The 16,314-nt window shown below is 37.9% G+C and overlaps 1 protein-coding gene across 3 annotated transcripts in view; it reads left to right on the top strand.

The window, feature by feature from the left end:
• The window catches only part of SATB2 (SATB homeobox 2), a 190,725-nt gene that overhangs the window by 135,542 nt on the left and 38,869 nt on the right, over positions 1-16,314 (top strand). For all 3 annotated transcript variants that reach the window (XM_003253903.3, XM_030802779.1, XM_030802780.1), the window contains exons 9-10: positions 253-408; positions 15,367-15,564. In XM_003253903.3, coding sequence (XP_003253951.1) covers positions 253-408; positions 15,367-15,564 — 354 coding nt within the window. The remainder of the gene's footprint in view (positions 1-252; positions 409-15,366; positions 15,565-16,314) is intronic.

Below are 16,314 nucleotides of genomic sequence, written 5' to 3'. Positions count from 1 at the left end.
CCATCCTACCTGTGAACCTTCATCTGGGATACTGTGAGAGAACAGGGTTGACAGGATTCTGCATGTCCTATAGGAATGCACTGCAATTATTTCCAATCACAATTAACCTGATTAGAATAATGGACAGGAAGTGTCCCTCTGTAGCTAATGCAGTTTGGCATCAGCTGACTGAAATCCTTTGATAATTTCTGCACAGATGGCTGGGCTGAATGCAGCACTTTTTAAATTATTATTTTCATGGTCTCTTGGTAGGCCAAAACCTCGACACCGACAACAGACCTCCCTATTAAGGTGGACGGCGCCAACGTCAACATCACAGCTGCCATTTATGACGAGATCCAACAGGAGATGAAAAGGGCCAAGGTGTCTCAAGCCCTGTTTGCCAAAGTGGCTGCAAATAAAAGTCAGGTGAGTGGTTTTTAAAAGAGCAAAATCGAGGGCTGGAATTAGATCCTTCTCCTTCCTCCACCAATAAAAATACATCTGTTCCTATAATAATAATAACAATAATAACCCCCAAGAAACCTGTCATGTTGTGCCTTTTACTCTAGTTTGCTTTTATTCCCATTGGAGTTCAAAATAGAGATGAAGCCAAACCCGATCGTTTTTCTTTTAAAGATTTAAAAAAACGAACCTCGAATGATTTCTCTCCTTATTCTGAACACTGCAGTGTACCCTTTTGTTTCTCTCCCTTTATATATATGTATATATATATGTATATATATATACATATATATATGAACAAAACTTAGAATGTATGTAACAGCACCTTATTCTAAACACTTATTCTATTATTCTAAACTCTTTATTCTAAACACTGCAATGTACCCTTTTATTTCTCTCCCTTTATATATATATATATGTGAACAAAACTTAGAATGTATATAACAACACCTTTCTGAGACCAAGTTTTAGACAAGTCTCATCACCTTTCCTGTTCCCACAAGGGGAATGGCTGACTCTGTTATAATAACCACTTTTCCCCAGCCCCAGAGACACATTTTGATGTCAGGTGTTCTTTTATGTACAGAATACAGTTGTTTTTTTCAGGAGAAAGCACACGTTGGGGAGTGCAGAGTAAGTGCTAAAATCTTTTAACAGAAAAACACAGAAGCTTAACCAGTAAAATTTTTCAGAGTTCTGGGATTGTGGAGAATGTAATGCTCTGGGGAAAAGAGCAGACAGATGCTTAAGTTTTTTATTTCTGAAAGCAGCAACAGTTGATGGGATCTACTATCTGCTTCAATTCTTCATTTAAAGGGACAACTTCTGCCCAAATCTAGAATCCTAGGTTTGAGGTGCATGCTTACTTATTTATACCTAGGGCAAACACCTAATGCAGAGTAGAGGAAACAAAAGTTAGTTAAAGCATAATTTTGAGAGTCCTTTGATTCTGAGCTTGATTTCCTCTGTGTCCTTGTATGACAAATGTTTTCATCCCTACATATGTAAATAATCGAATGGTCGATCATCTCCCTAACAAATCTTCTGTTGTGTGCTATAAAGAAAGGAAGTGACTGAGTATTGTATTTCTATTAAGCAAGAAGGTTAAAGTAAAATAAAAAAAATAAAAATTAAGTATTTAAAACTGAAAAATTCGAACTATAGTTAAATGTTATATTTAGATTAATTATAGAGTACAGGGTTAGCCATTTTTACCTGCAGTTTTAACCTGATGTAGGTTATTTTCAGATGTTGATAAAAGGAGGGGAGTAGAATATCAAGGAACTTGGAAAGGGATTAAAATGTTTGTTTCCCTTTTCAATTTCAGTGTAGTAATTTTTCCAGATTACTCTGACTTTCTCTCATCCATGAAATCAGTGAAATACAGTTTGCTAAGACATGATGTCCAACCATAGTATGAAATACATGAAAAGAAAATACCATAGAGCCTTCTTAAACTGTTAAATGCATAAAATCCCATGTACCACATGGCAAAATATAATGAGAGTTGGAGCTGTTAAACGAATAAAGCTGTTAAATGCATAATGCCACTTGGCAAAACTACTGTGCATTTAATGGTTTTCCACTGTGTAATAAAGGACATATGTGGTAAATGTGCAGTGAGTATAAAAGCTGCACAATTGATTTTGCAAACCTGCCCCTTAGTTGTGACTTGATGTAAATATCAAAGTTTCACACAGTCCTTCTTTTATAAGCAGCTTTCAAGAAAAACTGAAGACCACAGTCGAGAACTTGATTCCAAATGCCTGTGATCTTCCTGTTGATGTAGCAGTATGGCTTTTGGAAATAGTGATGCCTCCAGCCTCCCAAAATAATTCAGGTAGCTGATTGAAAGCTGCTTTTGCCAATTGGCAGAAGCTTAGCTCTCCAAATTTTTGATGTCTCCTGAAGAAATCAGTAGCCCTGATTTCGTAGAATTTGGAGGAGAACATAGTTCTGGGAATTAATATGCTGAAGGTAAGATTGAGCTTAAGTGAGGATAAGAGGCTTTGAGGTTGTTCTTTTTTCACTGGGACAGTGATCTCATTTTCACTTATGAGTGGGGAACCTTATGGTAAATAGCTGACTAGATAGGCAATTCAGGCATAATGTTTATTATGTTTTTTTTTAAAATGATACTGCCAAACAAAATGCATTTAATTGGTAGTTTCAAAGGCCATTTAACAAAAGATATTCACTTCATTTTATAAGTATCAGTATTCATTTCATAAAAAGTACATTCAGTGAAATCAATTGCATGATTTGGTACATGGCATATATATTTGGTGGCTATCCATAAGGTGTATCTATGTGTGTGTACATGTGGGTACGTGTGTGTGTATGTGTGTATATATAGATACATGTATGTGTATACATATATAAATCTATAAGGTGTATATATGAGACTGAGATATATATATATCCATAAGGTGTATCTATGTGTATACAGACATATGTATGTATATACGTAGATATATATGTACATACATATACATGTATATACGTAGACATATATGTACATACATATACATGTATACATATGTCTGTACATATACATACACATACATACACCTTATGGATATATATATCTTAGTCATATATATACACCTTATAGACTTATGTATCTCTCTTAGTCATGACTAATCATAGGACTTAACCTCTCCAAGCTGCAGTGGGGAGTGGCCACACCCACTCCATTGTATTGTGAGGACTGAGAGGAACAAAGATTTTTCTCTTCTCTTGCATTTTCTTCCCTCCTTCTTTTGTTTTTCTTTGGAGGGTCTTAAGTTCTTGCAGTGACTGAATAACCAAATGCAAGGGCTTTCCCTTCTCCTGAAGGTGAAATTAGGGAAACAATTAGATACTCTTGTGAACTGGAGTTGCCTTGAATCCCTGAAGGCCGAGTTCAAATATGCATAGCAACCTTCTCCTTCCATTTGAAATTTCTATGACCCCTCCATTAACACTCCTTGGTGTTAATTGCTGTAATCAGCTGTTAAGAGTAATTTCTAACACTGCCCTGTGTGTTAGGGAAGCCTTGAATGGGGAATAGGAAGAGGGAGGAAAGTTTTAGAGTAGGAATGGTGGGCTAAGAGGGTCCTTGAGGGCTGTAAGTGTTTAGGTAGGAACCAGATACAATGCAAGGAGAGGGGTTCAGAAAAGGAGTTGAAAGGGTGGCAAACTGGTTCATTGTGAAAATCCATTACTGGGAAGTATGTGTATATGTTTCCCTAGTGCATGGGTCACATGAGGATGCATGTGTAGGGTCCCAGACCACCTCCTGCAGCTCAGCGCTAGTCCCTTGGTGATTGCTAGGCCAGTCCATCATCCACTTCCATTAGGTATCTCCTATCAGGCCTTTGCCCCTTTCTTCATGGGAAAGGAGTCCAAGAAGGATAAGACCAGAGGGAAAGACATGTTTATGCACATTTCACCTTGTACTTTTCCTTCATTTTCTATTTAGGACCAGTTTAGTGGTTTAAAATAATTTTCTGTGCATGAATTCTGAGGATTACCTTCCTTTTCTGTCTGCAGAATACTCAGATCGTGGAATAGAATGACAGTGGTAATTCTCTGTGAATTAGGAGTTAGGGGTTCTTAGTAGAAGCCATAATGTAAAGGCATATGGAGTGTTTTCTGTATAACTCCAGTCTGACCCTCACATACAAAGGGCCACCAGGGAGCGAATGCCCCACATTCAGCCTTGTTCCTCAAAAGCTTCTGCTAATCTTGCTGGCCCTCTTCTGCAGATTCTGTAGGGCCGCTTTGCCCCTTTCTTCCCAATTTTACCCAATCACCTGTGATCTGGGATGTAGAAATCTAGAGGAGAGAAAACATAGTAACCTGTGGGCACATCTTCTGTGGTTCTCCGGGGACGGTTGTGTACTTTGACAACATCCTCAGCCACATTTCTCTCCCTTGACATCAATTACCCCATTTCCCAGACACTGATTGTTTTTTTCTTCTCATATCCTTCTGTCTTCTCCCTTTTATGGGCTACGATAGGTTAGCTCATAGAATGCTAAGGATCATCTGACTTTTTTTTTTTCTTTGAGAGGAGAGTTAATCTTTATTATTTATTATTATTATTTGTATACCCAAAGACCCAACACTACATATGTGATTGTTTTTTTTTTCCTACTAGGTTTGGGTAAAAATAGAGTAGGGAGAGAAATGGAAAGGGGCTTATTTTTAATCTCTGTTTTCCCTTCCCTCCATTAAAAAGATAAACCAATGAACAAAAAACTTCAGAAGGGCTGTGGACTTGCTTTTTGTATCAGGAAGGTGGAGAGAAACTGATACACCCTGTTCTGTTCCATACAGACAAGGGGAAAAAGACGGCCTGGTTGTAAATCCCAGATGGTGATAATGAAAGGGGGCAGCCCCAGAGCCTGCTGGGATAAAAGAAAAAGGGTGATTTTGGAACCAACAGGGACCCAGGGGGATCTGTCCTCATCTTTACGAAGGTTTAAAGACCTCTGTCAATCCTCCATGCTACCTATGCCCTTGCAGGCCCACTAGCTGCAGGAGCTGCCACTAAAGTCAGGAATGAGAGAGAGAGTTTTTCTTCCTACTACACACTTTAGAATGGGAGGCATAATTGTGATCCTGTTGTAGCTAAAAGAGACGGATTTCTGGCTTGTAATACACAATTCTACAATCATTTTCCCCATAGAAACTATGACCTACATGGTGATTGGGTTTCAGTATGTTCTATGCTTCATGTACATTAGGATTAAGTGGATTTTGTGTACTGACCTTTATGCCTTATCACTATGTTTCTACAAAAAAAAAAAAAAGTTTCAAGTTCTCAACTACTTAACAAATTGTATTCCTGAGAGTGTACTTATGTTTTAGATGCAGTTTACAAGCGCAGATTTTATGAACATTGTTTTTTTCTTTAAATCTCTCCTTATAGGTGGTCTAATTTGCTTGACAGGCTAAATAATTTAAAACATGTAGGTCTCTGTGGAAGATTCTTTTTATATAAAAGAAAAATAAAGGAAAGAAGTAATTAATTTTTGTTTTTGTGTCTCTTAAAATGTCTCAGGTACATATTTATACATTTTTTAAAGAAATAATTTATATTTTGTGATTACGTAAGTAATTTAACAGCCTCATTTTAAAAAATTCAGAAAGTGACGAAGAATATGAAAGTAAAAACGTGGATCACCCATGATTTCATGACCCAGACATAGTTACTATTAACATTTTATAATCTTTTCTTTCAATGTGTATATTTGCATGGGAGTGTATATTTATGTCCTAATTGATATTATAACTGTGTAACACATAATTATAAGACAAGTTAAAACTATAATTTTTTAGGACAACTTTTTTATGTGGAAGAGTAAATTTACAAAATATAAAATATTATCTTGTCTCATTATTTAGTTTCCTAGCCTTTAAAAAATGTTGCACAAAGATCAAAGTTTTGCCATTTTGCACAAAAAATGCTTTAATGTTGATCTTATATTATTAAGTTTCCATTTTGAGGATACCTTTATTGGGGCTGGGATAACTTAGGGCACTGGAAGTAGACATATTGCTGCCCTGAGCTCTCTGGTATAAAGACTAACAGAAACTATAGGCCATAGGATACCCTGTGTAAAATGAGTTGGTGGTCTGTCTCACTGCTAATGATTTTGCTTTTGCCATTTATATTCAACATGTAAGGTAGGCAAAAATGAGGTGTACAGCCTTGACTGAGTAGCTGCCAGGTAGGTTTCTTCAGAACACAATCATTCTGAGAGCCTATCATGGACCAGTTTCCACTCTTGTCAGCTGGGCGAAATATACTAAAATTTAGGGGTGGTGTTCCAAATTCAAATTCAAAAAAGTTTAATATATGTATGCTAAAAATACCATTTGAAAAATATTATTATGCCTAGTGAAGAAATTTCTCAGATTCCCAAATGCCAAACTAAGTGGTGTGAACATAGTGATTTGATGCGTGAGCGTCAAGTTGAGCCCTCCAGTCTCCCCTCTTTTTTCTTTTGGTGTAATCTCAAGAAATCAGATTCTAGCGAAGGAATCTCCTCAGACATTCCCATAAGATCTCAGTTTTAATATCAACCTCATGATCAAGAATTGAGTTCTTTTTACCACTCTCAGAATTAATTATGTTAATGTTTCATGCCTTAAAATTAGTCTTTATAGGAGTCCTTAGACAATCAATAATAATGATGATAATGAAGATTAATCAGACTACATATGCAGTTCTTAAAATGTCAAATACTTTTAATTTATCACTGAAGTTTTAAAGTCATTTTAAGTTCATTTTATCCTCTGCAGAAACCTTTGAGTTCATTATTTTTCCTGTTCCTGACTTGGTAATTTTGGAAACTTGCATGTGTCTTTGAAGTAAATTAGGTTGCCATATTAAAGCCTTCTCTCTGATTTCTCCCCAGCCCATTGGGGAAGAGGACATCGAGTTAAACTGTGGTTCTTACAGTGGGAGAATGTTGGTATCTACGAATGGTTGCTACCACTTTGCTGTTGAGACTATTTAATCTTCTTCTTTTCACAGGGCCAAGACTAGGGTAAGGCAGGCTAGATGCCTAGGGTGCAAGATGTAAGAAGGCACACACTTGTCAAGCCATATTGTTTACATTTCATGCCCTAGTCGCTTGCTCACCTCATTCTAGTCCCACCCTGATCTTTAAAAAAAGTCTTACTCCTGGTTGTCTGCCCTGTCTGGTTTCCCCAACCGCTACCCCACCCACACCACCCCCACCCCCACCACCCACCCATTATGATAAATTCTTGAGGAAGTTTGTAATATACAGTGATATGTCACAGGTATGCTGGCATTTGGACCTGAAGGGAGGCACTGGAAGCATTTTGGTTGTTTTCAGTTTGATATTTTGGCCTAGTACATTTTGCTGTTAATATCTTTCTGCTGTTGAAGTGAAGAAGTCCAGGATTGTTTTCAGTTTGATATTTTATCCTAGTGCATTTTGCTGTTAATATCTTTCTGCTGTTGAAGTGAAGAAGTCCAGGATTCTAAATTCATTCTTCTCTTTTGACAAACACAAATGGCTTTTTCAGGTGCATGTACCCATGTATGCATGTATGTGTGTTTGTACATATTTGTATGTGTAAAGGTGTACCAAGTCTCCATACTATTAAATAGCTATGTATATTCCATGTATGCTAAGGAGGGCAACAAAATTTTGTGTAATCCCCCCTTGACTTGAGCCCAGCAGAGGTTTAAAGGGCTGTTCTGAAATAAAATTTTCATTACTCTCAAGTACAGACTCAATCTTTACAGACATATCCATAGAAATGTCAGTGACATGCATAAGATAACCCAGACATAGCTAAAAGTTGATCCCTGTAAAAATACAGTTTAGAATTTAGTATACAGTTTTGAAAAGTAAAGAAGCAGATCTTCTGTACTTACCACATTTAAAGCATAAAATAATTAACTTTGAACTTTAACCAAACAGCCAGCACAAATCTTTTTTCAGGTTTAGATAACCTCCTTGTAGGGATTCATTGAAGCCCTTGACAAGCCTTCCTTATAGTCAGGCTTTTATCCATTTCAGTTTTCTTGATTAGGTTATCTTGAGTCATTAGGGGGTGTTTATTTATTTTAATAGACACTTATTGGATTCATGAAAAGAGAATTTGGTGACGAAGAAACAAGAGCTGAATATTATCTGGCTCATTTCACACTTCAGAAGAGTCTCAACCATCTGAAGAGAAATCCTTTCACAGTTACAAAAGTTTGTTTGGGGACTTTATGTGCTTCCATTTAGAAAGCGAACTGTCTGTGGTTAATAATATGAGTTTCCTTTTGAGATACTCAGAAAACATTTCCCTTTGGTTACATATGCTGACATTTTCTGTATTGAAGATGTGGGTGAGTAAATGGCCTTTTGCATTTCTGCTGCAAGAATCTATGAGTCATTCTCCTGAAGAACTGTTCATTTGCTGAGATATTCATTCATTAGAGTTCCTAGAGGGCCAAAGGGAGTGGGGGCTACTTACTAATTAGTAGGTGAAGTAACTCATTAGCTTTGTGTTAGTCATATCAAGGGGAATAATCACTGTGACAAGGCCCTGCCTTCAAGGAGCATATACAGCTTTATTCAACAGGGGCAAAGTTATTAACTCTCTTGTGGGAGATCAGAGCAGGCTATGAACTTGTGTTTAGTGCTGAGCAAGTTCTAGTTTGTATTTGTTCTGAAATATTGTAAAAACTGGAAAATTAGTCATATACCTAGACCAGTGTTTTTTAAGGAAAAAACATGGGGGCTGTGAGAAGTTGTGGTCAAAACCAAGTGTCCTGGGGAAGAGAAAGCAAGCCATTTTGTATGCAGTGGCATTTCAGTACCATGGACAGGAACCCCACTCTTTTCATCTGTGGTGTGCCCCTCTCCTCCTTATCACTTAACACATAAGATTTACAGCCAAGATTCAAACTCTTGATCTGTTAAGCTCCAAGCTTGAACACTGGGCCATATTATTGTTTTGTGAAAGCCCTCCCTGGTCATTTGAACATTCTCAGCCTTTGATATGTGGTTTGGAGGATATGTCACTCATTTATTGTGGACTTGAAATATTTTAATCTTTTAAAATATTTTATAAGTGAAATAGATATTGCCATACCTCATTCATTTTCAGTCGAAGAGAGCTTTAAAAACTCTAATATTAACAACAGCAACAACAGAAATACACGCATATATACACACAGAGAAAGAAAAGAAAGTGGTTAAAATGATAACAGATTATTTAAATGATTGATGTAGTGTGGTCCTTTATGATATATGTCATGTCTTTTTAGAATGAACACTCCTAGAGGGTAGAACTTATGAAGTGTGCACTTTACCAGTACCAGGCCATTGTGGGTCCCAGTTAATACCAAGCCACACAAGTTCACTGTGAAAAAAGATACCTAGGCTAGGATAAGTCATACTCTTGACTTTATGATAGCCTTTTCCCCAACAACTTCTTCTTAAAAAGGAAGAAGGTGGGGGAAAGAGAGGAAAAGAAAGACGAGTTAATTCTTCATCATATCAGTTTAAAAGCCTTCAACGACTCCTAGGGCCCGTAAGATTAAGATAAAAATTGTTTTTTTGCATGACATTCTTTATAATCTGAGCCCTACCTTCATTTCTAGACTTTCAGTCCTCTCCCCACCTGGTGAAATCTATCTTTATCTTCCAAGATTCACCTTGCATGCCATAATCTCAGTGATGACACTTTTCCTGAACTGCTTCATGGTCAGAATTACTCACTTTCTTGTTGGCAGTCTCAATTAACCTTTCAAGTAAAAAGTAACAATGACAATTAGATAATATATGTAATGTACTAGTCCATTGCATGGCATGCAGGAGATGCGTGCTCAACAGGAAATTGTTAACAGAATCAATGTCCTGAGAGACTACTATTACTATTTGCAATTTATATAATGGACCATTTTCCCTATCGTATTCATGCATTAGAGATAGGGAAACAAACCTTAGAACAGTGACAAAGTTGCTTCTGAGAATTACTACTTCTCTCCAACAGTAACTCTCTGAATTTGAGTCCATAAAACATTCCTCTAGGCTAATTTCTGTGTACTCTAATAATTTTGGTTAAATCTAATGACTATTTATTGAGAAACTACTATGTGCAAGAAACCATACTCTGCTCTCAAAATGGTAAAATGAGTAAGAAACCAACCCTTGCCCTCCACTCCCATCAAGAAGCTAACTGTTCTGATAGGAATGCAGACATAGCCACCCCTAAAAATAATAATGATCAAGTTGTGAAAAAGTATAAACAAAATGCTTCAGGGTTATGCAAGAGTGAGCAACAAATGAGACCACATCAGCTGAGCCTTGAAGTACAGCTTCTCATGGGGAAAAGAAGTTTGAGTATGAGACATTCCATCTGAGACAGTAACATGGCAGAAGCATGAAGGTGAGAATTTACCTGTGAGTAATTCACAGTGGCTGGAGCACAAGATCAGTAGGGGAACTGGTGGGAGACAAGGTCATGAAAGAAAAATGGAGGCAAATGGTGTTTTTTTTATTGTTGCCTCTAGTAATGTTCTTAAATTGTGAACTAGAGGTTCTCTTCTTTATGCAACTCATTAATGAAACTGTCAACTTAATAAAAGATAAACTACGAATTTATTATTCATCTTCCAGAAAGAATTAATGGCACGTTTCTTCAAATAGTAAGCATGTCTAATACATTTACAATGTGATTTGCTTTGTAAATGTAGATTGATATGCAACTTTTCAGGAACACGTGGATTGTAAACAAACTATATCTTGACTGGTAGGAGTGTCATCTTACCTGCATAGTTGGAAGGGCAGTCAGAGTTGTTTTTTCTACTAAGGGAAATATATTTGTTTAAGAGGCTGATGAGATGGCTAAAATGAGATGTGAATAAATATTATTTGCTTATGCACCCTAATGCTTGGGAACTTTTAACCATTGATTGCAAGGAAGCAGTCTTTGAACTTATTAATACATTCTTTCTCTGGATTCAGATTTTGAAGGTAAAATAAAGTTTTAATTGTGAACCTCTTGTTATTATTACACTTAGGCTCCATGTATATTTTTCTCTATAAGTTCCAGGAATTTCCTGTATCTAAAAAAACCTTTTTATTTTGAACTAATTTTAGACTCACAAAAATGTTGCCAAACTAGTATGGAAGGGATCATTGCACTGTATTATATATCCCTCACCTATCTTTCCCTAAGGTTGACACCTTATATCACCATATGGCAATTATTGATGATAGTGAAATTATCAAAACCAGGAAAGTGACATTATTTCTATACTGTTAACTAAACGAAAGCCTTATTCTAATTTCACCTGTTTTTCTACTAATGTCTATTTTCTGTGCCAGGATCCTATCCAGCAACCACATTGCATTTAGTTATTCTCCTTAGTCTTCTGCAGTCTGTGACAGTTCTTAAGTCTTTCCTTTTCTTTTATGACCTTGCCATTTTTGGTTATTTTTTTGAACACTTCTCAGTTTGGGTTTGTTTGATATTTTCTCATGTTTCGACTGAGGTTATGCATTTTGGGCAAGACTACCTCAGATACGATGTTGTAACCTTTGCAGTACATCATATCAGAGCATTCATGGTGTCAGTATATCATCACTAGTTATTTGACCTTGACCACTTTGTCAAGGTTATTTTTTATTTGTACCTTTAACCCTGATGGTTTATCACTGTCTGCTTTTTCTGACAGATAACAAGGTAATAGATCATGGAATGTAGAACCAAAAAGGAACTTAGAGACCATCTTTTGTTAACCTGTCCTTTTACAGTTAAGCACCCAGGAGCTTGAACAGGGTAACTATATGCCCAAAGGTCACCCAGTTATTTAATGACAGACCAGGAACTTAGCAGTTAGGTCTTAGAGATCCAGGTTTGATACTTTCTACATTCCTAACTATGCTCAAACACTTATAATTCACTCAGTCCTGGTTTTACCAGACTGTGAAAGCTAAATGGACTATATGAATATACAGCCAACCTTTGGTCAAAACTTAAAACCAGGCTAAGAGAGAAATCCCAGGGAAGTATATACTCCACAGTTCATGGTGCCCACTCACAGAGCTGGCCAAGGCTGGAAACCAGATGAACTTCTGTATCAGCATTTCTGAAATGAAAATAATTCTCATGGAATGCTCCACATAACACAGAGAAAACAACAAAAACCTACTTGAGATTTTTAACAGAAAAAGGAGATTTGTTTATTAATAATTCATGAGTTCCCATTGAACATGCACGACAGAAACAGTGCTATTCAATAGAGAATACTGTCATCTGTCACTGTTTTATTTGACATTTACACTTTTTTTTTTTTTTGCCTGATACTGCAAAACTTTCTTGGATGGCATGCAAAAATTATATAAATGAAAAAAATCCCAATGTGGGGACCTTTTATCTCTTCTGTGATGGGTTCACTCACAATTACATACATGTGTGTTCCTGCAACTGTGTGGCACTTTCTCACACATTCATTAGCCAGCAAACAAGCTAATAAGAGACCCTATTGAGAAAACAGAGATAAGCATCCCAAATGGGCTGGTGAAAAGATGCTATGAATAAAATGATGGTGCATGAGATGGGAAGTGAGGTGGAAGAATAGATTTCCTGAAGATAGGCATACAAATACATGGAATGAGCAAGCGAGCCAGAGTGAGGGGAAGGTAAATCATGGCTGCCATGAAGAAAAGTAACACAAAAATACATTACCAGTTCAGATACAAAATAAATACATACAAATGGCATCACAGGAGCGCACGTAGGAGGGAATAACGGCCTTTAGGAGAAGAGCAAGGTAGAGTTAGGATCACCTTCCGGTTTTGTGCTACTATAAGGCTCTTGACAATCTTTCTGCTCTGTAGGTTAGTTATTATTTATAAAAATCACAGAACCAGCTGATACATTCATAAGCTAATTATTGAGGCAGCTGGGTACACATGGTGCAATATGTCCAAGGCTGTGAAGTATCACAGATTTCTTGGGGCCTGCTGTGGTGGGGGTGCGCTGTTGAAGGCTCCATCCCTTAATCTGATCAGCCAAGCAAACACTTTGTGGGGAAACTAGATTAATAACCCTCTAAATACCATGAATGTGCTTCATCTTCAAAACCGGGTTCCCTTAAACATGCTATTAGCTCCGCTCCATCAGGGATTTGAGGAAGTTCTCTGGTGCCTTAAGAACAGGGTCTTGTTGGCTACCTCCCTGTGCCAGAAATTAATTTGGTTTGCTTATGTCTGCACACATGATCACACTTGTGTCTAATCTGCTCCCTAATAGCTTCAAGGTCAAGACCTTGCATGTCAGTGGGCAAATTGAGCACTACACTTCTTAAAGACTGATGGCAGACAGCACACAGTCCATAACGAGGCCTGTAGTGTTGTTCTAAGTGATTGTAATGAGTGCAGATTATAACAGCGCATATAAATCAAATGCGGCAATGAATGTTGTGCGAGACATTCCCAGTGTCATAAGTGGAGATACCACTCAGCTGTCACCTGTCTCCTTTCAAGCTGTGGCTTCCCACAATGCAGTTCAGTCCTCAAGCAGAACAGCAGGTGCTGTCTTCCTTAAGGTCTGGGTATCTCAGATCTTCATCTTTTAACAGATGCAGGTTTTTGTTTGTATTTTCCATTAAATGGTTGGTCTCCATGCTCTTGCCTCCCCTGGGAGATGTTAAACATACCTGTTTGAAACATTTGAAAGAATTCAGTTGGAGACTTATTCAGATCTATGAAAAGACAGAGAAGTAGGAGCTTATTTTTCCACAGATGGTTTATTTTCCATTTCAAGAATTCTTTTACTTTATGCAAAGAAACCCTTGAGGAAACACTTGGGGACTAGGAGACTTTTAAAAATATAATTTATTTTCTGGTAGGGATAAAAAAATTTGTCTTCATTTTTTATATACATTGCACCTTGAAAATCAACCATGACCTGCCTTTCAATTGAGTTGAAAAAAAAAATCTATGAAAATACTTGGAAAAACATTTCCAAGCAAATGATAAGATATCTTGTTTTCATTCTTCCTAACCTTCTAACTCTCCCAAGCTTCCAGTTTATTGCAAGAAAAGATCAGGTCTGCGCAAATGTGGCCTCTCACTTGTAAAAACAAGGCAGTGTTGTGTTACAGATTAGTTTATAAATCCCTGGTGGCTTCACAGTTCAGTGCCTACAGCTGCTGCAGATGGGCCTGGGTTTTTGTCTCTTCGCAGTGCTGCAGCCGGCAGTTGAAGGAGAAAATGGAATGATCAGGTTATTAACATGGAGGCCGTGAGGAAGAGGCTGCACAATGAGAACAGCTGGTGTTGCTGTCTTGGCTGATGCAGCGGAGATAATCAAATCTTGCCTTTTTTTGGGTAAAGGCAGAAGACACAGTGGAGAGTTAGACAAACAATGGCTTATGATATTATATGGGGTTTTTGTAATGCGTATCAGGAACTTTCATTGGCTTATAGGTGATGATATAGAATTTGTTGAGGTTTGGGAATTATTTTTCACAAGGTCATTCGTGTTTATGCACCTCTTGAGAAATTTTTTTTACTCTTTTGCAAGAGACATGATGTGGGACAGTTCTTGTTTTTAAAATTAGTGATGTAGCTTAGAAATGATGGATTAGAAAGCTACTGGTAAAATATTTTGACATGAGTCAGTGAGCGATGTTGACAGCATCCTCTGTATTATTTTCATATAATCCATCATTATTTGCATTACATTTTCTTTCTCGTGCAGTTGCAAGAGAGAGAACATCCGGATGCCAGATTTTGGAAGCAGACATTTGCAGGTGTGACCCGACCAACTGCCTACCTTCCTGCAGGTGTGGCTGTGGCGGGAAGGTGATGGTTAAGAGGGCCTAGAGCCCGAGGTATTCAGAGATTGAGCAAATATACATTTCTTTTCATTCTAGCCAAGGTTATTGCTTCTATTTTGTGGAGTTATTGATAATTGTAAGAATATTTCCTCCCTAGAGAATTCAGTGTTGTTTACACCTAGACAATTTTTCTTTTTTAGAATTTGCTGTCCTGTAATGCATACTTGTTTATCTTCACTCTTAGCATGAAATGCTGCCCAGTTGGGTAATTTTAAAAAATTGTAGCTGGCTGACACAAATTACTTTTTCTGAGAACAGATGACTGTAATCTTGCTTATCTTTTACAGAGAAACTGCGATTGAGAATATGTTCTATAGGCAGGATGATACGATATCTAACAAGAGGAAAGATTCTTGGGCATTGGTATAACCACCTATGTGGTCAGGGGTTGGTTTTTGGAGTCAGACTGTTTCACTGTCTCCCCAGGTTGGCGGGAACAATTTTGACAGAAAAAGATGTACTATGATGGCACTGGACCACAGTCAAGGCCCCCTCAGCTCCTCTGCACTCTGCAGGTTAATGCAAACGACCTCCTCTCTCTCCAGGGCTGGCTGTGTGAACTGCTCCGCTGGAAGGAGAACCCAAGCCCAGAAAACCGCACCCTCTGGGAAAACCTCTGTACCATCCGTCGCTTCCTGAACCTTCCCCAGCATGAGAGGGATGTGATCTATGAGGAGGAGTCAAGGCATCACCACAGCGAACGCATGCAACACGTGGTCCAGCTTCCACCTGAGCCGGTGCAGGTCAGTGTCCCCGACCCCCACACCCCACCTGAGCAGGGCTCTGTGTGTCAGCAGTAGCTGCTGAGGGTCTAAGTGGCACACACCACACCAACTTCTGTCAGAGGGTGTCTCATGCCAGGTCCCCAAGTACAGAAGACGCTGTCCTCATAGTGGGTACTGTGTGTATATGTGTGTGTGCATGTGTGCGCGCATGTGTGTGTGTGTATGTATGTATGCACACACAAAGAAAAATGACTGAGAAGTTGAATGCCAAAGACGGCTGCTTTCCTGAGATCATTTTACTTGTGGGATTGTAAAGCCAGAGCACTCATGGAGAATTAAATCTCTCGATCAGAAAACATGGTTTCCATCAGTTCATTTTCTATAAAAAACCTGTGAAGTAGTTTTGCATCCAAAATCCCTCAAAGAGTGTTTGATTAGACTGAGGAAAAGAAATAGCCACATGACCTAGGGAATACCATTGAACTCAGCTGAACCTTAAGAGACAGATTGTGACAGATTCTTAGAATTTTAAGTTGAGTTTTTGCTGTCTTTGGTTACATCTCATTTAGAAATCTGCCTTCCTTTGGATTGCGGGTTTTGTTGGCTTAGTTTTTGCTCTCATTGAGAGAAATAATATTGCTTTGCCATAGTAATTGAGTTTAACTACTGACACTTTCCATAATCTAAAATTAATTGCTTTCAAGAAGAAATATTAATTGAGGTTTCCAACATTAGACCCCCTAGAGTTTGGCCCACAAATTGTTTTGG

Source organism: Nomascus leucogenys, chromosome 22a (genome assembly GCF_006542625.1).
Source record: "Nomascus leucogenys isolate Asia chromosome 22a, Asia_NLE_v1, whole genome shotgun sequence".
NCBI lineage: Eukaryota > Metazoa > Chordata > Mammalia > Primates > Hylobatidae > Nomascus > Nomascus leucogenys.
Note: the sequence above shows the minus strand (reverse complement) of the source record. Positions and strands in the feature narration are given on the sequence as shown.